The 26325-nt window shown below is 41.0% G+C and overlaps 1 protein-coding gene across 1 annotated transcript; it reads right to left on the bottom strand.

Moving 5' to 3' along the window:
- Positions 1–513: 513 nt before the first annotated feature.
- LOC124118930 (serine/threonine-protein kinase/endoribonuclease IRE1-like) lies at positions 514–26122 on the bottom strand. Its single transcript, XM_046481248.2, has 22 exons — positions 25945–26122; positions 22031–22139; positions 19585–19621; positions 19282–19424; positions 18910–19038; positions 15577–15619; positions 13683–13741; positions 13236–13295; positions 12631–12817; positions 10874–10955; positions 9832–9976; positions 8509–8750; positions 7571–7703; positions 6397–6487; positions 5951–6080; positions 5634–5787; positions 4687–4880; positions 3496–3637; positions 3243–3367; positions 2935–3058; positions 2223–2290; positions 514–1845 (listed from the first exon to the last, which is right to left on the bottom strand). The coding sequence occupies exons 1-22, from the start codon at positions 26014–26016 to the stop codon at positions 1483–1485; spliced, it is 2832 nt and encodes a 943-aa protein (XP_046337204.2). The 5' UTR covers positions 26017–26122; the 3' UTR covers positions 514–1482.
- Positions 26123–26325: the final 203 nt, after the last annotated feature.

Raw genomic sequence — 26325 nt, forward strand, 5'->3', positions numbered from 1 at the left:
CACTGAAGAGGGAAAAGTCCTATGTTTGCAACCAAATACTGTATTTCGTGAAATTAATGCGTCTCCAAAAGAATGCGACCACTGGACCCTAGCCAAAAATGCGACTCAATATGAATGCGACATCCCCTCCTCTCAAGCATCAGTGGATTTCTATCTAAAGATGTCCTCAGTCAGGTTTAGAATCCTCACCTTAATCCAACCTTACATTAATCCAATCACACACAAAATAGCACCGCTGATTAGCGCTGAGTAAAGGACTTCCGCAAAATCAATAAATGCGCGCTGGCTTGTGTCGGGCTTTGACGCAGTCGCTAAGAACAAAGGGTGGCGTCTGTCTGCACTTGCAGGTGTGATCAGTGATGACATAAGTGAGTAGAACTATTGTCTTGACCCCAGCAGTGACAATTCACAGGATGTAATAAATGTTTGAATGACATTGTGTATATACTTTATATACAAGTGCTGCTCCATAAACAGTGGTGTGGAATACATCAGTGTATGTCTAAGTTGGTATATTTGCTATCCAAAATGTCTTATTGTTGATATAAATGCGATGTTTAAAAATGCGAGCAAAGACCACTCGCATTTTTCGCATTTAATTCACACTCACGTTAATTTCAAGATTTACAGTATATATTGTCACCACATTTCCTGAATGTATATTATGGATATGAGAACACTGTCTACATCAACTGATTATCAAGCATAATAAAACACTTGAAAACCTGAAGATTGAATCCAACATGTGTATCACATTCAATTTAGTTCATAATACAAGAAATTCAAGTATTTTCAGTTTTACAGTAAAATCACAGATTCGTTAAAACCTAAGCACTCCGATTGCTCCACATACTCAATGTCTTACAAAACACTCTGTAATTCCTGTCTATTTGAAGACATGAGAACATTAGCGACTTGTAGTGTAGCCACTGAGCTACAGTGAGTTTTTGTCATTAAACAATATATCCTGTAACTAACCACGAGTCTGGGTAGTACTGTGGGTACCAGGATCCTACTCAGGACCCACTCAACCCGAGTACCCCAGTTACCTGTCCCAGCCCTAATAATGAATATTTGGAACCTCATTCTACTTGCAGGAGTAGAACATGAGTAATAGTGGTGAACCAAAAACACAATGACTTTGAGAAGGTGCTCTATTGAGTCATTTCGAACAGAACTGATACTTCAGATACACATGCATCGTACCTTCTTAAAACCAAGACACTTGTAATCCCTCAGACATCAACACACAAAAAGTCAGCTCACAGTGTAAACAGAATTATATGATTCAAGATAGATGCGATGGATGTTTCCTATCAAAACTTGTAGACTGACTGATACAAGGCAGCAGAAGAACTGCTCTGGCTGAAAACTAAGCCTTCTCACATGATTGTAATGACATATATACAAGATTGGATGATATAAAAATACTCTCACATAATTGCACTTTGGTATGTGTGGTAAACGGTGTGGTATGATCAACTATGTCCGAAAGGAAGCTACTGAAGTCTGTGTGTCTGCAGGGCTGTCTGTCCGTGTGTCTGCGGGTCTGTCTGTCCGTGTGTCTGCGGGTCTGTCTGTCCGTGTGTCTGCGGGTCTGTCTGTCAGTGCGTCTGTGGGTCTGTCTGTCTGTATGTCTGCAGGATGGCAGGAATCTGACAGATAAAATGATGTAGCAGTGTCGTAGTACTGGTGGAAGATGCGTTCATCGCAGCAGCACTCTACAGCACTGTAGGCATGGAGCAGGAGCTTGGGGAAGCGGGATGTGAAGTAGTACACAAACTGGTCCGGCACACTGCCCAGCGACGCCTTCACATCCTCCGGCAGCTCTCGGTAATGGTGTTTCTGGAAGGAAGGTAGACATCCTGATCAATTCTAACCCAGGCCACAACTGATTGCTGAAAATAAGGTGAGATCATGGGTTGGCAGATAAAATATAAAATGGGTCAAGAAGCCCTGTTTGTTTGGTAAACATTGGTTATGAAGATGCTGTCTAAACATGGGTAACATTGTCTGCTGCCTGACACAAGGAATGGTTGCTGCCCAACATTCCTGCTGAACTTCATTTGTCTCAAGGCGGTCATTTCCAAGTTGATTAGTCGGAGTGAACCAACAAAATGTGAATCCAAAATGTGAAACCAGTATGTGAATACTGAATGTGAAACCAGTATGCATAAAACTGGTATGTGAATCTAGAATGTGAATCAAGCAGAGGATCTTACCTTGTTTCTCATGGCTCGAAGCAAATCTCTCACAGAATGACCTTTATATGATCGGAACTTTCTCAAATCTGAAATAAACATAGCTCAGTAAGGCAATATGTGCAGCCATGATCTACCACAGCAGGTAATTTCCTTACAAATGTGAGTCAGTGAATGTTTTCTTATGCTACAGTCAGCCAGGCAAAACTAATGACAAAGCATGAACAACAACCCCTGCCTTTGGGTCACAATGCCCTTCTACCAGGTCACAATGCCCTTCTACCAGGTCACAATGCCCTTCTACCAGGTCACAATGCCCTTCTACTGGGTCACAATGCCCTGCAATTGGCTCTCACAACAAACTGGAGGCCCCAAGGACCTGTTCTGACCTGGAATCCCCACAATACATGAAGTCAGATGTTAGCCCCAAATAATGCTACTAATGTTTGTTTTCTTTGTTCATTGCTGAACACCCACTTTGCAGTATTCCAACCACAGCATGTAGTTCAGTAAATAATCAAGTCTGGACCAGACAATCAAGTGATTGATATTGTGACCAATGATTGAACAAGCCACCGAGTCTGACCATCCGACCCATTAGTTCCCCTCATACAAAATCTGGGATGCTGGGGTTCAATTCAAACCCTGTTTCCCCATGGGAGTCAACATCTGCACCAACACTGGGAGCAAGTCCCCATTCACACACCAATCTCATGTTACAACAAGTCCTCACCGTTCTGAAGTTCCTGTGTGATGTTGCGCCGCCAGTCCCACCTGACGATGGCGTGTGCCTCCTTCTCCAACCTCCGCACGACCTCACTGTCCTCCTTCTCTTTCTCAATCCGGTCACTCACGTCCTGCCAGACAACAACCACAGCATCACCATGGGGGAACAATTGGGCATTTGACCACCTAACATATCTATACACAGGACATCATCAGTTTAATCACTGCAAAACAAGAACGTTTTTCTCAGTACCTAAAGCCTAAAATACTCGGTCCACTGGTGGAACCAGAGCATGCTGGCACACATTTACTCACCTGAAAGAACAGAAGCTGCTTCTCCTTGCTCCAGAAGAATGGATGTTTTAGCACAGCTTGAGCAGACGGACGTTGATCTGGGTTGTAGGCAACCATATTGGTAATGAGGCTGAGAGATATGTGGTCTGAAACAATCACATCATTTTTTTTATTGAGCCTGTTTTTGTGAAATTAACAACATTTTGAAAGCTTACCACGTGCAATTGCCTCACCATCAACATGAAGACTCTCACCATGTCTGTCCTGCTCTTACCTTCTGGATCCAGATGCTGAAGTGAGAACTCCCCACTGAGGATGTTGGCCTGTCGTTTCAGGGAATCGCCAAACGGGTGTTTGCCATGAGTGTAGACATAGTAGAACACGCATCCCGCAGAGAAGATGTCCACCGCACAGGTCTTCAAAAGAAGAGTATCAAGGGTGAGCGAGTGAGTTTGGTATCCATTTAATGCATGGCATGTTAGCTTAAGTGAGTGAGTGAGTTGGGTTTAACGCTGCTTTAAACAATATTCCAGTTATATCACGGTGTGTTAGCTTTTAATGTGGGAGGAAAGTCTGAAGTGATGCAGGTCTCAGACGTTTACCACTTTGGTGAAACCCACGAGCACGGGTATGGTGCTGACAAACCTAGAAACATAATCGGGGCGAACCGTAATTGGAACCCACAATCATAGGTTTCTGGTGTGCCCAAGGGACACAACTCTGCACAGCAAATTGCGGTGCCTTAGACGACTGGGCCACCCATGCCCCCTATCAGTTTAAGCTTTCAATATGGATGCCATGTCTGCTAGTAAAAGTATCCCATAAGGTTTGGGGCCAAAATGATTTGCAGAATTGAACAAGAAATATCAACAGAAACTAAGAGGATTGAGGTGAGGTGAAATGGGGTTTAACATTGCGTCCAAGATTATTGCACTTATATAGCAACGTGCATGCAAATGTGTGTGTGTGGCTGCTTGTACTAGTCCGGACTGATGCCGATTTATACTGCTAGCCCACTGAGATACCATGCCGCAGTTTAACATGAATACCCCACTCAGACACAGTATACTGACTCCCAGCCGACCAGTCCTTGTTTTAGCCCCTTATGCCGAGCGCCAGACAGGGTAACAACAAGTACCATCTTTTGACGTCTTTTGGTATGACACGGCTGGGGATCGAACCCCGAACCTTCAGCTCTCTGGGCTGACACTCTACCACTAGACCACGGAGGCTGTCTAAAACTAAGAGGGTCCGGTGTCCTTGACATTAAGTGCTATAGTATCTTGACCTTAGGACACCCCAAAAGATTAACTTGTTAATAATACAGAAATAACAAGGATCTTCAACTTTGATGCTGAATTCCAAACTTGTACCAAGACATCAATGACCCAAGTACAGCATGACCCAAGTATAGCATGACACAAGCTGACATACTTCCACACCCTAAAGGTCTGTTTTAACCTACCGTCCTCTGAAGTTCATCCAGCATCTCGGGGGCAATCCATCCCTCCGTGCCCGCAGCTCCGGATCGGCGGGAGAAGGACAGTCTGCCCACAGCCAGCTTCTTACACAGGCCAAAATCGGAGATCATGGCGCGCACCTCCCTCTTGGAGTTGGGCAGTGAGATGAGGACGTTGTGGGGCTTAATATCGCGGTGGACTGAAGACATGGGCAACAATTATTGGCACAGTCAACTTCATAAGAATATTTAAGAATTAAGGAAAAATGGCGATAACTAGTTGCTGGTCAGTAGACATATTGATAATGTAGTGACGTCAAGGGAGAATGGATGCCCTGTGAATTGTCATGTGATACTGATCAAGGTCGTATATGCCTCAGTCTGACCATAAATCTTTTGGGCCTACTACGTATAATTAGTACTCTACATGAAGCCTACATGGTTATACATGGCTACTACATCTTGTCCCTGCAGTCACTCTACCAAATTGAATTAGTCTAATATTATGATCAATGGCAGACTTAGCAAATCATCTCAGCACAAATACACACAAGTTGCAGCCTATATTATACGAAGGTGGGGTAATCAAACAATGAGTAATCCTGCCAATCTCGCAGAGTGAGTGAGGTGAAATGGGGTTTGGCGTCGCTTATATAGTGATGTGCATGTACGTGTGTGTATGTGCCTGTGTGCGTGGATGCTTGTACTAGTCCAGACATATGTCGATTTTATAGTGCTAGCACTAGTTTAACATGGATACCCTCTCAGACACAGTTAACTGACTCCGAGCCGATCGGTCCTTGTCTCATCCCCTTAATGTCAAACGCCAGGCAGGATAACAACAAGTAACATTTTGCGTATCATGGGGACAGATATTGAACCACTGACCTTCTACACTCAAAGCAGACACTATGTCAACTCAACTACGGGGCAGTCACTGACAAAACACCAACCTATATCGAGAGAGTGAAGATGGGAGATGCCTGCCATCGCCTGCTGAAGAACTGTCTTGGGGTCAAGGTCACAAATGTGTTTCCCTTCCACATACTCCTGCACCGTGGCGGCGCACAACTCCAGGGCGATGTAGCGAAACTGACTATCTGCCTCCTGCAACATCATCAAAACATACATCAGCCTCACATCACCAAACTCAAACTGGGACAAAAACCTGCACAGTGAAATGCACAAACCACAAGGTCATCCATGCAATAAAATATTCAAATAACTGTTCCAATCTCCCCAACAAAAACACCAAAGTCTATTCCCTCACCATGCAGAAATACCGGATAACATTCGGATGCTGGTCTGATTCACGTAGTAACTCTACTTCACGATCAGCAAAACTGAAGCATTCTGGGAGTAGCCTCTTCACTGCGACATCACGGCCATCAAATCGTCCCCTGTAACATAGCAACAAGGACTTCCTTCACCCGAATACAAGAAACACGGAGTCTGTGAGGCACTGAGCAGTGGCACACTGTTCCAATGGAATATGGTGAGCAGCAGTAACATGTATACCTTGTTTCAGACAGTTGTCTCCCCTGGTAGTGGCAGGATGTTATGATGGAATATGTCCTGTAGCAGCAGTCATCTCACCTGTTTACAAATGTTTCAAACATCTCACCCTTAGACAACTGTTTGAGTGTCTCAGTCAACTCACTTGTTGACAAATGTTTCAATTATCTTACATGTTGACAAATAATTCAGTCATCTCACCTGTAGACAAATGTTCCTTCACAACCGTGACCCAGGACATTCTTTGGGTTGAAAATAATCTTCCCCACCTTGTAGTGTCCCTGCGGTGGATCTGTAGAGAGAAGAGGCTTGGATAGAGCTCTACTGATACACTTCATTGTTGTAGCATCAATAACACAATGGTGGGAATATCTGAAGTAATGGCAGCTCTAACCTTACAACATGAAACTGTCCTGATCTCCCCATAGGTGGGGATAATCTATACAGTGATGGAATTGCTCTGATCTATACAGTGATGGAACGACCCTGATCTATACAGTGATGGAACGACCCTGATCTATACAGTGAAGGAACAGCCCTGATCTATACAGTGATGGAACGACCCTGATCTATACAGTGAAGGAACAGCCCTGATCTATACAGTGATGGAACGACCCTGATCTATACAGTGATGGAATTGCTCTGATCTATACAGTGATGGAACGACCCAGATCTATACAGTGATGGAATGACCCTGATCTATACAGTGATGGAATGACCCTGATCTATACAGTGATGGAATGACCCAGATCTATACAGTGATGGAATTGCTCTGATCTATACAGTGATGGAACGACCCTGATCTATACAGTGAAGGAACAGCCCTGATCTATACAGTGATGGAATGACCCTGATCTATACAGTGAAGGAACAGCCCTGATCTATACAGTGATGGAATGACCCTGATCTATACAGTGATGGAATTGCTCTGATCTATACAGTGATGGAACGACCCTGATCTATACAGTGATGGAATTGCTCTGATCTATACAGTGATGGAACGACCCAGATCTATACAGTGATGGAATGACCCTGATCTATACAGTGAAGGAACAGCCCTGATCTATACAGTGATGGAATGACCCTGATCTATACAGTGATGGAATTGCTCTGATCTATACAGTGATGGAACGACCCTGATCTATACAGTGATGGAATTGCTCTGATCTATACAGTGATGGAACGACCCAGATCTATACAGTGATGGAATGACCCTGATCTATACAGTGATGGAATGACCCTGATCTATACAGTGATGGAATGACCCAGATCTATACAGTGATGGAATTGCTCTGATCTATACAGTGATAGAATGACCCTGATCTATACAGTGAAGGAACAGCCCTACTGAGTGCTATTCATAGATGGAACTTACTGTTCTCCTCATCAAGTGAGCTGGTGCTTGGGGTTGGCGTCAGTGAAGTCTGTGCAGACCGCTGCTGCATCTGCAACTGCCGCTGTTCCTCCAACTGCTTCTGCAGCATCATCTTGATGGAGTGCTCGGCTTTCTACAACCACACAAACACAGGCCTGTAAACACACTGCAATGTTCCTTATTTGATGGTACCAAACTGCATGTTATTATAGATATTACTGACTTACCAAGATGTAGACAATACAATATAAATGAAGTTAAAATCCTATATCAACCAAAACAGGCTCCCACAGGTGATATCAATATCTACAATGTAGATATCGCTGAAATGAAATTGCATCACAATGCTTTGCAGACCATTGTGACACCATTAGTTACCATCACGTCACAATCAAATGACATCACTAATGGCTCTGCTACTGAAGCTGTTAGCAGTACTTTTTACACTTAAAACAATGCCTTGTACTGTCTACATACAGAAAAAGTTGGAAGAATGATGTTGGATGATAAATTAAATCCCACCCTTGTGTATTTTGATATATAAAATATCAACACTCATCAATAAAAGTTTAAAACTCCTCGGCAAGCCTCAGAGTTTAAACTTTTATTGACTCGTGTAGATATATTTGATATTAAAAGACACTTGGGTGAGATTCTCCATGTCTTCAATGTATGTGAAGGTGGGAAAAAATGTGAAATAACTTTCTGTACATCACTGGTACATGACACTTTCATTTTCATGGAATTGGGAACAAAGAATATTTATCAAAGTGTCACTTCAAAGATTTTAATTAACCTTTTTAAACTCATGGCCATACATTATTTCAAATCATTTTTAATTAACAGCATATTTAAGACTTTGAATTTGATGATGTAGTCACCTCGAAACAACAGATGGATGACAATAAGTAAATGAAAGTATACGTGTGAGGCCTCACCCGAGGGAAGTAGACAACAACGGCGATGATGGTGCCGAGAGACAACACGATGGTGGTGAGGAACTTGAGGTCGACGTAGGCAGCCAGCCCCGTGTCTCCCCCAGATGTGGTGTTGGTCGTCTTGTCAGGTGATGGGGGTAGGGGCTCAAGTGAGATAATCTTGTCACTGTTGCTGCTGTGGTCTGTGATCTGGAAAGCAGGCGAGATGCGGGCGTTGGTCCGGTCAGGCACTTCATGGTACCCTGTAGACAACACAAACACTTCAGTGCTTGGATATGTAGAGGTTTTATCACAACAGACATTTGTGATACATACATTACAAACTGAACAAGAGTCATCAGGGGACTTTTGGTTCGTTACCATTGGATACCTTCAGTTCAGAGAAGAGAAAGTAATGATGATATTTTTCTACATCCCAATGGACCCATGAAGAGGTCTTCAGCAACCCATGCTTTTCATAAAAGGCAACTATGCTTGTCGTAAGAGGCAACTAACAGGATCGGGTGGTCAGGCTCGCTGATTTGGTTGATGCATGCCCATGTATGCCAACTGCCTGGATCAATGCTCATGATGTCAATCACTGGATCGTCTGGTCCAGACTCGATTATTTACAGACCGCCGTCATATAGCTGGAATATTGCTGAGTGCGGGGATGACAAATCCCTTGTTCTCCACAAATTCAAAAGAACAAATCATCTGACTGTTACTATAAGTCCAACTTGATAAGAGAATTTCTATCTAATCTGTTTGTCCGTAAACAAGACTAGTTATTGAGCTATCGAAACTATACCATGGAATTGGAGTAAAAAATAAAACTTGTTGCCATGGAAACAGAAAAAACATAAATTCTAAAATCCCTAATAGCACAAGACGCACCAGGCACACAGCACACACACACCAGGCACACAGCCCACATGCAACATGCACAGCACAGACGCACAAGGCACACAGCCCACATGCAACATGCACAGCACACACACCAAGCACACAACAGGCACACAGCACACACACACACCAGGCACACAGCCCTAAAGCAACATGCACAGCACACACACCAAGCACACAACAGGCACACAGCACACACACACCAGGCACACAGCACACAGCACACACACACACCAGGCACACAGCCCTAAAGCAACATGCACAGCACACACACCAGGCACACAGCACACACACACACCAGGCACACAGCCCTAAAGCAACATGCACAGCACACACACCAAGCACACAACACGCACACAGCACACACACAACATGCACACAGCACACACACACCAAGCACACAGCTCACTTGCCCCCATCCACAATGAAGCAACATACCCAGCATGAGGACTCCGCCCCCTCTTCTGACGGTGGTGGCGCGGATGCTCTGAGTGTTAGAAGCCTTTTCCCCCTTCTGGGGGTTCTCCTTTGGATTCTCTTCCTGTCTTGGACCTTCCAGGAGAAGTGGACCCTTGTTCTTCGGCTGATCATAATGAGAATGTGAGATTTTAACACACAATTGGCATCAAAGGGAGGTAACTCTGCACAATACAGCTGTGGAAGTTGAGCACAGGATCACCTGTAGTCTCAGGTAGGAAGGTGTTGGCTTGTGTTTAGTTTTCGCAACAGTGCAGGCCTATCACCAGCACATCAGTGAAACATCCTAAGGACAGCGTTCGAAATACCTGCCTGCCCGACCGTCCGAGACGGGTTGATTTCAACTCAGGCTGCCAGATTTTCAAATCCCCCTGCCCGACGGTCGGGTTATATTTCATAGGTGAAAATATTCTAAATATTTCCCGATGATAAGCATTAATTCACATGTAAAGATGAATGATAAAATGTAACCAAAAAGAAACCGCGTTAGCTTTTAGACAACCTAACATTTAGCGATGCGCTTATGCTACAAGCAATCAGTTTCCATATTTTTGATTAAATTATCCTGAAAAACATATGATTATAGTGGGCAGGCAGGTTTTGGTCAGGGCTGGCAAGTATTTCAGCTAGCCAGTCCTGTGGTCTGGCTGAAATCTTTGGGAGTTTCATACCCTGCTAAGGAACCATCAAGTCAAAGTAGATCTATTCCAAGAGTGATAAAACCAACAAATTAAACACTTACTCATTTAAGTACTTAATCGATCAGAAAATCTCAAAGTATGCACAGCTTATTAATGAGTGTATTGACCTGTATTCAGTTATATCCCAGGATGTGATATGATGTAGTAGGAAAGCCTGATGTAACGTAGGCCTTCGATGTAATACCCATGAACAAAATGTTCAGTGCGAATCAGGGATTCAAACCCACAGCTTATTTACAAAGATGAAATGTATGCTCCCCATCCATAATGTGTATAAGAACGTGTGTGGCGAGAGAACTCACAGCGATGGTGACAGTAGTTTCGTCCACGAGGGAGGCAAGAGCGTAAGGTCCATGTTCATACTCTCCCACATACAGAGTCGGACTGAAAGTAAAACACACATTCTACCATCAATGAATCACTGAGCGTAAATCATGCTTCACATAATGTGTGTCACACCATCATCAATATTACAGGTGAAAATTTATAGCTGGAAAATGGACCAGTTAAGCAATGGCAGTCAACTATCAGTTACCTCTCTTTGATTTCAACCAAGTACATAGAAAGTTGCATGATTGAAAATATAAGTGCATATATTTGTATGAGAGTGTTTTGGGAAGCAAAATGTGTTGCAGTTTTGTAGAATTTTCCTATTCGGAATATTCTATAAGTAATACGTTATACCGAGGCTGTTGTCCCCCACAACTGCTCTTATAGCGAAATCTAAAGGTGGACGGAAGGCACAAAGTGCCGACGCCACACCCCGTTAGTAGCGAAAAAGGGCGCGAAAATTTAGGCGGGTAAATTTTCTAAGCGCCGTATAACTAACGCCCCGTAAATTACAGTTTACTTAGGACTAAGAAACAGTAATAAATATCACCAAGGATAGGCAGGAGGCGGAAACCGTAGAATGCAAGTAGAGCAGTAGATAACACGTCTTGCTAGGGCAAGCGAAGAGACAAGAGTGAAGGGTGTCACATGGCAGCTAGGTGGCTACGCACATGCTGCATGAGGTGATTGAGATCTCTGTGGAAGATTTCACTATAAGAGCAGTTGTGGGGGACAACAGCCTCGGTATAACAGTGGTAACGTATTACTTAATGTAATTTCATGGGACTAAGACTGCTGAACATTATGACGGGGTTGTTAGTGCGATATGTTATGAATCAGGAACATATTGGGGAAACACTACAAGACAGTCCATAGCTCTGTGCAGCAACAAGTCAACATCAATATCGTTTACAGGGAGCAGTACAGAGGTATGGTTACTCCACCTAGCTTAGGCACTGACGGCGGAAGTATTGCTGACAGAAGGAACTGCTCATTTAACAAAGAGAACAAGGAGTATTTAAACTGATATTGAGCAATTTCAGCCATATGGCATTCAATCTCATTATAATCATATCTTAGCTCTCTCTATTGCTAAACAAAGATCTGAGGACATCCCATTACGGGTCACACCAGAACGACCTTTCATCCGACCAATCAAAGCGTCACTTACCACATCATGAAAGTGACAGTTGGAATGGGTTTCTAATCATGCAACCTCGAACACTTAATCACGGGGTATTCCGAACGACTAGTTACGGCCCGTACGACTGATTCCGTCAAAATTATCGTCTATCTCTCGCTTCCGTGGGATAAACATTTGAACAGAAGAGGCGTTGCACAGTACGTGGGAAGCACTGTCATACAATCGCAACCATATATTAGACATTCCGGAATGTTTGTTTGTTCAGTTTTCAAAATTTTAATCGAGAACTGGGTCAACATATTTTTCAAGCGTAGTATTGTGAAGCCCGATAAAGCTGCTTTCTAATTGGCTGATGTCGACTTCTTGTTAGTAATTTCAGTGGTCAGTCAAGTTCGTGAAAGGTCGTACTGACATGACCCGTGATGGGATGTCCTCAGATCTTTGTTTAGCGGCAGCAAGAACTTAGATCTGATTTTAATGAGATTGTATTTTGCATTGAATACACGATTAAATTACGGAACTTTTTTTAAAGATGATAAGATGGCTGCAGGAGACACCTGAATATACCCTGTCACCAGTACTCACTAGAAGGACTTCTTCTGTCCGTGAGCAAGGAATCGGTCCCGCCAGACGTACTCTGCAAGTTGGCCTGTGAGGTGGTCGAGTGTCTCGGGGGCGAAGCTGGTGAAGGGAATTTTCTGTAGTCCCTCCTGGTGGAGGCGGTACATTGCCACAACCGGGGAGTCATACTTGCGCTGCCACAGAATATCGCCTGGACAGAGAAAAGGGAGGTCACTCTAAATGACAAAACAGTTCAAAATGAGTAACTTAGTCAGCATGCTCAGGTGCAGTGGGGTTTGTTGTCACCTTCCAAGATTATTTCACTTACACAGCGATGTGCATGCACATGTTTGCATGGCTGCTTGTACTAGTTTGGACTAGTTCCGTCAGATTTCCTCTGTTCTGTTTAGGCTTGTTCTTCCCCACACTGGCCAGACCGTCCCCTCATGAACTGTGTGGGGCCTTTTGGGTGACCCCACCACCCCCATGTCATGCATAATCATCTGTATGCTGCATTAGCAGTCTTACCAAAGTGTTAAGTAGGCACTAAATCAAAAATGTCTTCTTTTACATAGAATTTCTATGCAAACATTTTTATTCTGAACAGCTGCTTGCTTCCTCCAACCTACCTGATCTGCTATCGAGAGTCACTGAGAGGCCATTGGAACTTGCGGTGAGGTGCTGCATATCTGAACAGACATACACATTACTAGCACTGATACCACAGTAGTAAGACAATCAACAAATTCAATACATAATTAGCATTCCAGACCACATAACCATGTCAGAATGATGACGTCATGAATTTTATTTGTGGTAAAACCACAAGCTGTTCACAGTTACCATGGCTACCATAATCCTTAGAGTCAGGTGTCACATTGATACAAAAAATTACAGTTACCATGGCTACCATAATCCTTAGGGCCAAGTGCCACAATGATTCAAAACATTGACAGTTGCCAAGGCTACAATAATCCCCAGGGCCAGGTGCTACAGGGATACAAAATATGACAGTTACCATGGTTACTATAACCCTTAGAGTCAGGCACCACATGGATACAAAATATGACAGTTACCATAATCCTTTGGGTCTGGTGCCACATGGGATGAATAGTCCATAAAGGTTGCATTCCATCTGAAAGGTGAAAGGTTCATTCAGGTAAACATGGTAACAGTGTCGTTTATATACACGAGAAGGAAGATCATCATCAGATCCTTAGCAACACTTGCAAGGCAGAAGCACATCATGGCACCATTATCATATTGCCCAATCTCTGCTTTGTAAGTGTTGGTTCCTACATCTAATGACAAGGTCGTATGTATGATCAACATTTATCAGTATTAATAAGTGAAGGCTTTACCTGCAAGGCAATCCTATGGCCAGTCATTAGTAAAGGCGTTACCCGCTCGGCAACCTGACTACTCAAAATTAGTGAAGGCTTTACCTGCAAAGCTAACCCATTGCCAGTGATCAGTGATGGCTTCACCTGCTAAGCTAACCCATAGCCAGTGATTAGTGAAGGCTATACCTGCTAAGCTAACCCATGACCAGTGATTAGTGAAGGCTATACCTGTAAAGCTACCCGATGACCAGTGATTAGTGATGGCTTTAACTGCTTGGCTAACCCATGACCAGTGATCAGTGATTGCTTTACCTGCTTGGCTAACCCATGACCAGTGATTAGTGATGGCTTTACCTGCTTGGCTAACCCATGGCCAGTGATTAGTGATGACTTTACCTGCTTGGCTAACCCATGACCAGTGATCAGTGATTGCTTTACCTGCTTGGCTAACCCATGACCAGTGATTAGTGATGACTTTACCTGCTTGGCTAACCCATGACCAGTGATCAGTGATTGCTTAACCTGCTTGGCTAACCCATGGCCAGTGATTAGTGATGACTTTACCTGCTTGGCTAACCCATGACCAGTGATCAGCAAAGGCTTTCCCTGCTTGGCTAACCCATGACAAGTGATTAGTGAAGGCTTTCCTTGCTTGGCTAACCCATGAACAGTGATTAGTGAAGGCTATACCAGCTAAGCTAATCAGTAAAGGCTATACCTGCTAAGCTAACCCATGACCAGTGATTAGTGAAGGCTATACCTGCTAAGCTACCCCATAATCAGTGATTAGTGATGGCTTTACCTGCTTGGCTAACCCATGACAAGTGATTAGTGAAGGCTTTCCCTGCTTGGCTAACCCATGAACAGTGATTAGTGAAGGCTATACCAGCTAAGCTAATCAGTAAAGGCTATACCTGCTAAGCTAACCCATGACCAGTGATTAGTGAAGGCTATACCTGCTAAGCTACCCCATAACCAGTGATTAGTGATGGCTTTACCTAAGCTAAACCATAACCAGTGATTAGCGATGGCTTTACCTGCTTGGCTAACACATGACCAGTGATTAGTGAAGGCTTTCCCTGCTTGGCTAACCCATGAACAGTGATTAGTGAAGGCTATACCAGCTAAGCTAATCAGAAAAGGCTATACCTGCTAAGCTAACCCATGACCAGTGATTAGTGAAGGCTATACCTGCTAAGCTAACGCATGACCAGTGATTAGTGAGGGCTATACCTGCAAAGCTAACCCATGACCAGTGATTAGTGAAGGCTATACCTGCTAAGCTAACCCATGACCAGTGATTAGTGAAGGCTATACCTGCTAAGCTAACCCATGACCAGTGATTAGTGAAGGCTATACCTGCTAAGCTACCCCATAACCAGTGATCAGTGATGGCTTTACCTTTCCTGCTAAGCTTACCCATGACCAGTGATTAGTGAAGGCTATACCTGCTAAGCTAAACCAAAGCCAATGATTAGTGATGGCTTTACCTGCTTGGCTAACCCATGACCAGTGATCAGTGATTGCTTAACCTGCTTGGCTATCACACTGCTAATAATTAGCCAAGTGTGTATACTTGCACTACAGTTGTGAACAGAACTACAAATCAAAGTAAAATATTCCCTACCTCTTAAGCCTGGTCTTGCTGTCAAACATCAAAATTGTATATTCTGAAAGAAATGTATGTTGATATTGAGAACAAATACACACATACAAAATCTACAATAAACAGTAATAGGTCATTTTAGCTGGACAGCTGACAGCATCTTACAGAATGGCGGACACTTAACTAAACCAGGCACACAAACCTCAATAGTCTGTCTCGATATACCTGAACCATATAAATTTCCGAACCGCTCAGCCCAAAGCTAGATTTTCCACAGGTTCAGACACTCCATCTAAATGGGACTATTTTTCAATGTAAATGTAGTTGCTTGTTTCTATCAAAATTATTCATTCGAGACAAAAACCCTGACTATGATGTCCACAGCTGCCCATCAACCCTGTAGGAATTCTGGAAAAGAACTGATGCCCAGGAAACTATGCTTAATGGTTGGGTTGGTCAGGTTCATTGACTTGGTTGATGGCATGCTATGGGCATGGATCGTTGCTCATAATATGAATCACTGGTTTGTCTGTTTCAGACTTGATTATTCAGACCAGGTTATAGGATATTGCATTGTGTCCTTAACAACCTCACGTTGTTTTGTTATCGGGATACTTTATTTGTTTTATTAGACTGGAATTGAAATTTATTAATTTTATTAGATTGGGACACAGTACACCCTCATATCCCCTTCATAATTTCAATGTGCACATTTGAAAATTGAAAACACCTCTGACCTCTGACACAATAGCACGGCCTACAATGAACTTCGTGACATGCTGACTAACTAACTGCCTTTCACAAAAAAACACAGTATGTCTTGAAGCAGTCACCCAAAATTCGGTCGATCCCTATCTGCTTATGAAATTAGTTTCAGTCCACCAGTTTGTCCCATTAAAGATTAACTGCCCATAATAAAACACTCTTGCAGGTTTTATGGTCCATACAAGGGCGGTTTTCTATGCATTCAGATGCTGCCTACCTGATCGGTATATAATTCCCTGATTAGTAAATAATTAGCTGATCGGTATATATTTCCTTCATTGGTATATATTTCCCTGATAGGTATGTAATTCCCTAATTGGTATATATTTCCCTGATCAGTATATAATTCCCTTATCGGTATATATATTTCCCTGATCGGTATATAATTCATAATCAGTATATATTTGCCTGATAGGTGCATAATTCCCATATTGGTATATCTTTCCCTGATCGGTATATATTTCCCTGATCGGTATATAATACCCTGATTGGTATAAATATCCCATATAGGTATATAATTCCCTGATTGGTATATATTTCACTGATCGGTATATAATTCCCTGATTGGTATATATTTCACTGATCTGTATATAATTCCCTGATCGGTATATAATGCCCTGATTGGTATATATTTCCCTGATAGGCATATAATTCCCTGATTGGTATATATTTCACTGATCGGTATATATTTCCCTCATTGATATATATTTCCCTGATCAGTATATGTTTCCCTGATTGGTATATATTTCCCTGATCAGTATATAATTCCCTGTTTGGTATATATTTCCCTGATAGGTATATAATTCCCTGATTGGTATATATTTCCCTGATCGGTATATAATTCCCTAAATGGTATACATTCCCCTGATCAGTATATAATTCCCTGATCGGTATATATTTCCCTGATCAGTATATAATTCCCTGATTGGTATATATTTCCCTGATAGGTATATAATTCCCTGATTGGTATATATTTCACTGATTGGTATATAATTCCCTCATTGATATATATTTCCCTGATCAGTATATGTTTCCCTGATTGGTATATAATTCATGATCAGTATATATTTCCCTTATCGGTAAATAATTCCCTGATTGGTATATATTTCCCTGATCAGTATATAATTCATGATCAGTATATATTTCCCTTATCAGTAAATAATTCCCTGATTGGTATATATTTCCCTAGTTTGTATATATTTCACTGATCGGTATATGATGCCCTGTTTGGTATATATTTCCCTGATCAGTATATAATTCCCTGATCGGTATATATTTTCCTGATTGGTATATAATTTATGATCAGTACATATTTCCCTTATCGTAAATAATTCCCTGATTGGTATATATTTCCCTGATAGGTATATAATTCCCTGATTTGTATATATTTCCCTGATCAGTACATATTTCCTTAAAGAGTATATAATTCCCTGATCGGTATATACTTCCTGATCAGTATATATTTCCTGATCAGTATACATATCCCTGATGACACTCATGACACAGCCTCCACTGATGACTCAGATGCAGCCTATGACACATAAGAGAGAGAGAGAGAATTTATGGATGTCAACTTCTTTATAATGAGGAACACGAATCTGATGACTCAGATGCAGCTTATGACACATAAGAGAGAGAGAGAGAATTTATGGATGTCAACTTCTTTATAATGAGGAACACGTAGTGATAACAGTTGAATGTTTATCAGCTGCTGATCACTTAACATGATCAAACGCTAAGTGAGGTGAAAGTCCTTCAGGCTATATAATGATATACAACCTGGGACACAAGCCAGCTTGGCATTCACCTCAGGCCTGGTGGACTGATGATATACCTCACTTAGCTGTGTGTTTCACAGGCACCCGAGGATATTCATCACCCTTCATTTCAACACTTCTTTAATAATTTAATGCTATTGTGCTATCTTTTGTAAAAAAAACTGGAACTGTTATCAGTGCAATACACATTAGACACAATAAATATATGTGTGTATTTTCATTTTCGGACCAACCCTACCTGGAGCCCCTCACCATACACCTTGTTAATATTGTTCTCGAGTTGCACATAGGTATTCTGCAGTGGAAACTAATATTTTTAGTCCACTAGTCCTTATAATGATACCGACATGGGTACAATGTGTGAAGCCCATTTCTGGTGTCCCCCGCCGTGATATTGCTGGAATATTGCTAAAAGCGGCGTAAAACCATACTCATCCATCCATCCATCCTTATAATGATAACATATAGCAAAACCCTTAACACTTGCAAATTTATTCTAATCCTTCAGATACCTTAACTATTGGGCAGTTTGGCAAGGACTACAGGACTGGGTCTGGGTATTATCAAAATCACAGTATTAACTAAATCCAGCTTTTAATGACATACTGCTTGAACCATTTTTTCAAAGTGACCAAAGACTTGACCTACACACCATATGTTTGAATGGGTTAGTACAGCAAACACATATTTGGAGAAGGGGGGACATACACAAACACAGACTACAATCAGAACCTGATGTGTTTAACTGACAACTAAATAGCAGCTGCACATACTTCTGTCTTTAGTGGGGAAAATATTGTCTCTGGCCTACCTGTGCGTCCGATGTACAAAAGATCGTCGGTTGATGATGGACATGTTTTCTGTGTGCCATCAGTGGACAGTGTCTGCATCTTAACCCCAGTGAGAGGGTCCACTGCAATCCACACATCCTTCTTGTTGCCTGTACATACAGAGAGAGAGAGAGTGAGCTCCTAGAACACTGCCTTAAACAGCATCTGGCTTACTTGCATATCACAGCATGTCAGCATAATGTGGAAAATAATTCTAAAGTAATGCAGATCAGATATGTTTATAGTGCTGAGAAAACAAGGCTCATCATCGGGGTGAAACTGGGATCCAAACCAAGACCAGCGGATCCTGGAAGCTAAGGGACACAACTCTGCACAGCATGTTGGCTACTGACCTGTATAGAGAATGCCTTCTGTACTTTTGCAAGGAGATGCTGTGACGAGCTCGGGAATGGTAAATGGCAGTTTCTTGATGCCCTCTCTACCAGAGCTGATGGCGTACAGACTCCCATCTTTAGGGTCTGGCAGGAAGCTTGGCCTATTGTAATACAACCGTAATATATCTAGTATTAAGACACAGTACTTGGATTACACATTTACTGTACATGCTGTAGACAAAACATACAATACAAATAGCTTGGACGATGGCTATTTCTGCAATTTTATCTACTTTGTAATCTGTAATCATGAATACTTACCCAGACGCAAAATCAAAAGGAACTTTTATCACTGGATCTGAAATGTATTAAGAGTGAGTGAGTGAGTGAGTGAGTGAGTGAGTGAGTATGGTTTTACGCCGCTTTTAGCAATATTCCAGCAATATCACGGCGGGGGACACCAGAAATGGGCTTCACACATTGTACCCATGTCGGGAATCGAACCCGGGTCTTCGGCATGACGTGCGAATGCTTTAACCACTAGGCTACCCGACCGCCCCGAAATGTATTAAGAATCTGGGCCCACTTGCACAGAACAATCTTAGTTACAATCGATCTTAGGCGGCTACAATCAACTTTACAATCACCCTACAATTGTCCTATTCCACTTGCACAAACCGATCTTAACGCGATTGTAAGACGGCTTGGATTTAAGATCGCGATCTTAACTAAGATTGAAATCTTCAATGGTGGAGGTACAAACATCTTAAACTAGACTCCTGTCTATGGTTGTCTGCAAACGCGCAAATCTTGCTGCGCATACAACGTGTAGAACCGGTTACGACATACAACAAGTACCTCCCTCCACGCACCTTGCACAGTTGAAAGGTCTCAACTATTTGAAGGAAACTATAATTAGAATGTTGGCATATAGATTTAGTGACATTCTTATTATGAAAGTAAAAAAAGAAAATAATAATAGATCTCTATGTCCAAATAACATAACAGGTAAATGTATGATCGTCATCTATTTGGGGGAGCTTTCCGTAAAATCCTAAATACATGTATATCCTTCATGTTTTAGTTTTGCCGCTATTACAAAGGATGTTATGACAACCTTTTCAAAACACAGTAAGACGGGAGATTTCAAGAATGCATGTACGGGAAATAAGAATAATGTTTCAAGAAAGAAGTTGTTTAATATACATTCATTTGGTATTAATTATATTTTTTAAAAAGTGTGAATTTTACTTTTGCTATTTATGGGATATTTTACACAAATTTCAAATGTCTCATCATGTGTATTTGCTTGTTTGATGAATATTTGTATTAGTTTCTTATAAATTCAGATATTACAACCGCTCGTGACTGTCCCACTCGATTTTGGATATAAACGTATGATTTTGCACTTCAACTTGTGTTTACTTGTAGATTATTTAATGATAAACTAAAGACAAAATAACTGACACGAATGTGACCCAAAAGATATACAAGGGGAGCTCGGCGGTTCTACAACATTAATACACTAACTGGGCAAGGAAGATTCTACGATACTTATACAAAGGGAAACCACTCCCATCTAGAATATAAACTATGATTAGCTGCCCTTGATTTATCTTAAAGGTCACGGACGTTACAAATCGCTTGCAGACGACTTAGGTTTTATCCTTCCCTTGATAAGGTATGTTGTTTTAGACTTCTTTCAGCATTGACACGGGTGGGAATAGTACTTTTAACTATCGACTCGATAGTTATGTGGTTCACTATCGCAATTAACGATATTTTTGACGTTAAATCTGTGGTGCGGTCTTCGTGTTGTTGAAGTGTCGATTCGAATCATAAAATCTAACAAAATAAATAGGCAGTGTTTGATCGTAAAGCAGATTATTAATGTGAAACTGGCCCTGTCTTGCACGCCATTTTGTCAGGGACTACAACGATCTTAGCTACTTAAGATTGGTCTGGACCAATTGTAAGTTTCGATTGTAGCTTACAATGATCTTAACCTACAATCGCTTTGTGCAAGTGGATGACAATTGTAGCGTAAGCCTAAGATCGCGATCTTAAGGATTTACAATAATTGTAGCGCTAAGATCGCTTTGTGCAAGTGGACCCAGGAGTTGGTTTTATACATAGATGTATACACATCATTAACAAAAGATAAAATTGATAAAACGCTGACACTGACAAAAAAAATAAAAATGATAAAACACTGATATTGATAAAACACTGACATGGATATAACACTGATCATCAATATCCAAGTTCTATCACAGCGGCCTGTAAATAACAAGAGTCTGGGCTTTGTCCCACAAAGCGATCTTAGCCTTACGATGATCGTAAGCCTATGTCAAAGTATGGCAGTGTGATCACCTTAGCACAAGGACCGCTTTGAGGAACGTGGCCCTGGTCCAGATAAACCAGTGGTTGGCGTTATGAGCAAATGAGCAATTTCCTACACCTTTTCGGTACAATCCAGATCACCCAATACAATTTAGTCGCAGCTCACAACAAGCAATAGATTGCTGTGTACCTATTCTAATACCCGTCCATACCGGAACAAATTCATGATGTTGATGAGCACACAAAATTGCCAAACAAACTTTATAAGCTAGAAATGTTAACATCCATTCAAATAAGTGTGTAATACAATCAATGCAATTTTTGCAGATCCTACATGGCTCCAGTATCCATAGTTCACTGTAAATATGTAAGTGTGATTCACTTCTTGTAAGGGTATTATGGCAGCACTATGGAGGCATCTCACCTTCTTGCAGTGACCACAGCGTGTTCCCAGTATTCTTACTAACAGCATAGAAGGTTCCACTCAGTGTAGACACAAAGATGATGGAATCTTGTACAGTCAGTGGGTTGGGCTGAAATATACCTCTAACATGTTAACTGTGCTAAATTGGGCAAGAATAATGTGCACCATCACATACACAGATACAGTTCAATCTCATTAAAATCAGATCTTTGTTCTCGCTATCGCTAAACAAAGATCTCAGGACATCCCATTACGGGTCACGTCAGAACGACCTTTCTTCCAACCAATCAGAGCGTCGCTTACAAGATCATGAAAGTGACAGTCGGAATGTGTTTTCTAACCATGCAACCACGAAATATTTAACAGATGGTATTCCGAACGACAGTTACGGGTTTTATGATTATACCCATACAATCTAAGCCATCTGTAAGCCATTCCAGAGTGTTCTTCTTATCAGTTTTAATTTTTTTAATCGAGAATACATCAAAATATGTTTCGAACCGTAGTCGCCAGTTTGAAACTAGTGTCGTAAAGCTCGAGAAAGCTGCCTTCTGATTGGCTAATGTCGATTTCTTGTCAGTCATTTCATTGATCGGTCAAAATTAATGAAAAGTCGTTCTGACGTGACCCGTAATGGGATGTCCTCAGATCTTTGTTTAGCGGTAGCGAAAACTAAGATCTGATTTTAATGAGATTGAGATACAGTTGTAATTCTGGCTTCACATAGGGAGCAGTGCATTCATAAGGGGATACGAGACCATCCAAGATTTTTACACACCGGAAATGATTAACCAGTACCTAAACAACCGTCCCAAGCCACACAGAAGTTGGAACATTCATACTATATTTGGATGACTCAAACACAAACCTAGATAAGATGAGCCATATACAAATTTGGAGGACCCGTACACATATATTTTCATATTTGTTGCATTTGTAACAAGTTGGAAATAAAGATGTCCAAAACCTGATTGCGTTACCCAGTATAGACCGTCAAACGACAAAAAAATATATTTACATAATCATTTATTCACAGCACTAAATTTACATATCCTAGCAAACATTTTTGGCACTTTTAATTTAATACACTTTCATAGACACTTTCATAGTTATCATTAGCAATGTATTCTGACTGCCAGACAATTAAACAGTCATTCCCTCTCTATTATACTAATGACAGATGAAACGAATTATAATAATATATGTTGACTCAATTGGCCATGGCCAGTAGTGGTATATTGTTGTTATAGTATTATGAAACAAATCTGTTGGTGAAACAAGAAGTGTACACAGTCAATGATTGGACTACTCATGTGTTGTTATATGAAACTCAAAACAATGTCTTAATTGAAAACCTGTTTAATCAATGTTACTTTTCAGCTGATACTTTTCAGAAGCAATTAGAAGTACCTTTCAAATCTACCAGAATTTAATCTATTGTTTTAAGCTAACATCCAGGCTACCACATTATATCTAAAGTGCCAAATATCATTTCTAGGTCAATACTACAGATAACCATGATAACAATTGAAGCGAATAATGTCTAAAATCGTGAAGGTTATCATAGCGTACGAATAAACTTTTTTGTGTGTGTGTCATCCAGCTGATTAGGTACGGATGGGTAAGGGTTAACAAACACTTGTGTGTGAGTCCAACAAAGTATAAGAAGGTAGAGAAATCGCTTGGTATGGATTGTCCAATTACCTTTTAAGGCGCAGAATTTTTGGCATATACAATAAGGACCACACATTAACCCACAAGTGAAAAAAAATCACCTTAAAATACCAACATACCAATGGGCTCAGATAGTAAACATTTCAAAGATGGACAACATTGAAATAAACACTAATGTACCACTAACCCTAAGGGCTAAGACAGCAACGGTAAGTGAAATCAGCAAATCACAAGTCAATTAGCAAAAAATGGCAGCATGGTTTGAAATTGAATGGTTATCTCCCAAAACACCTACAGCCCAGTACCCCTACACTTGGTTAAAACAACAAAGGGATTTCACCTACTTATAATGGAACAGTCCCAAAGACTAATTAATCCATGAGAGTAAAGGATAAACCAAGTAAAGATAAGCTGGATTAACATTTGGAAGGATTGACTGAAACTGATTAAAAGATTATATTAATTAATTTAAGACTGGTTTGTTTAAACTTACTATATTTCTAAAAGAAATTGAATTGGTGAACAAGCAGGTTTGCCTATTTGAACACTGTTTCGGGAAATACAGAATTTGTTTAAAAGCAAGTCAAGGTTGAAGCATGAATGTACCTAAAGTATATAAATAAACCAATTTCAACCAATTTTATTAAGACTACGTTTGCTGTGGTATGTAAGCGTCACAAAATGACTGCATATCAACAAGGCCGGTTTCCAGAATGTCGACTTTAATTTTTCAGAGAAAGGAAGTGCACAAGTTTTGTTTAATGTGTATCGTCACACCAAGAATGTAGAGAGACAGACTTGTATTCACTGGAAGCGTGTCAAAACCACCTGTAAAGGGAAAGTGACCACAGTTGGTAATATCCTTAGGAATTCTACAGAACACAACCATCCGTACAAAGAAGACCTTGAAGTGTGCAAGGGGATAAGAAGAGCTGCTGGACTGCCTCCGTTCCACAAGCAGTTACTCAAGACACCTGGATCGAAGCCATGGATGACACTCCCATCGGTCCAAGAGCTGTTGAATTCAATGACTATGTGGTTTACGATGTATGTAGCATGATTCCCGCTGCCATTGTGGAACCATCACTCAACGATAGGTCCGAGAAAAAACAAAAATCTGGAAGGATTCCACAGCAGACTGAACCGTGGACTACCTTATCGACATCTTTTGAAACTTGGCTTGTGACTTATTGTGATTATCATCTGACAGATTAGTTCCAAACTAATTTGATTATTGTGATTATCATCTGACTGATTAGTAAAATAAAATGTATGTAAATATTCTTGGGGTTATTCCATTCAAAAGACAAAGGTAACAGGCTGGGGATTAGGTGTGCATTCAACTGTGAACTTTGTTATTATAAGCTGTAGGTGTTTTGCCATGAAGGCGTTTTTTGCATTCAACTGTGAACTTTGTTGTTATAAGCTGTAAGTGTTTTGGCATGTAGGCGTTTTGGGGGGACACCAAATGAATGGTTCCTGCAAAGATATATAGGTCTCTGTCTATTTCTTTACTAAATTTTAATTGACAGTTATTAGTCATACTAAATATGTCATAATACAATATGCTTGACCACTAATTTCATGCTGGCATCACAGTATTGATAAATAATTTAAAGTCTAACATTCTTCTCAACTAAAAGACATGTGTTTGAAATAATTACTTTCAGTGTTCTCAGCATGAGAATTTAATTGTAACATCACTTTACTTCATTTCAGGTCTGGAAACGTTTTGGTTTTGAATGATAGATATTTATCACGTGTATACGGACATTTGAATATGCAACAGGACACCCCGACTGATGATGTCTTTACAGTGTCTACAATCATATTGTGAACAACTTCCTAATCACTAATGCAACTTCCTAATCACTAATGCAGGGTTAGAAACTAACAGTTTTTGTCCACTAGTCCTTATAATGATAACATATAGCCAAACCCTTAAAATGGGCCAATTTCTACTAGTCCTTAGGATACCTTAACTATAGGGCAGTTTGGTAAGGACTATTAGGACTAGTGCCAATTTCTAACGCTGTAATAGTTAGTCTTTTTAACAATCTAGGGGTTTACTGCCTTACTGTCTGTACACTCTTAGGGTTAGGGATTTGTGGAGCTTGGGATTGCATTCGGCAGACTTTCGGACACGATATAAATAATCGACTTTTCTTCTTTCCCCATACATGAATCTACATATCCCATATTATCTGAATATCTACACCATCACGCCATTAGTTACTCACCTGACTGACATTTCCACCAGCCCCAACACAAAAAAGGGTAAGGAAAAACAAAGTCCTAACATTTGCAAGCATGTTAATTCAATTGTCATCGTTCAAAAACAACATATATGACTCTGTTTTTTGTTTTCACTCAACGTATTGATCCCTATTCCACAGCATGAAGAGCCTCCATATTTGTTTGCATAGCTCCGAACTAATTACCTTGGGGTCAGACGATTGGTTAAAAATAATTTGGAAGTTATTGTATTTACCAAAAAACTCAGGACAGGTGCATGTGGTTTATATGTACAGACTTTATTCCATCTGAAATGTTCGATAACAAAATCCATCCTGTAACACAGTTAGGTAACATTTGTAATTCCTACGTAAAAGCATTTGATT

This window comes from Haliotis rufescens, unplaced genomic scaffold, assembly GCF_023055435.1.
Source record: "Haliotis rufescens isolate VD_foot unplaced genomic scaffold, xgHalRufe1.0.p SCAF_20, whole genome shotgun sequence".
Lineage (NCBI taxonomy): Eukaryota > Metazoa > Mollusca > Gastropoda > Lepetellida > Haliotidae > Haliotis > Haliotis rufescens.

Excerpts from the sequence above, each read along its gene's own strand:
- LOC124118930 (XM_046481248.2), bottom strand. The coding sequence starts at position 26,016 with ATGCTTGCAAATGTTAGGACTTTGTTTTTCCTTACCCTTTTTTGTGTT. Across the intron at positions 19,039-19,281 it reads AGAAGGCATTCTCTATACAG|GCAACAAGAAGGATGTGTGG; the intron begins GTCAGTAGCCAA and ends CTGTATGTACAG. Across the intron at positions 3,638-4,686 it reads TGGATGAACTTCAGAGGACG|ACCTGTGCGGTGGACATCTT; the intron begins GTAGGTTAAAAC and ends CTTCTTTTGAAG.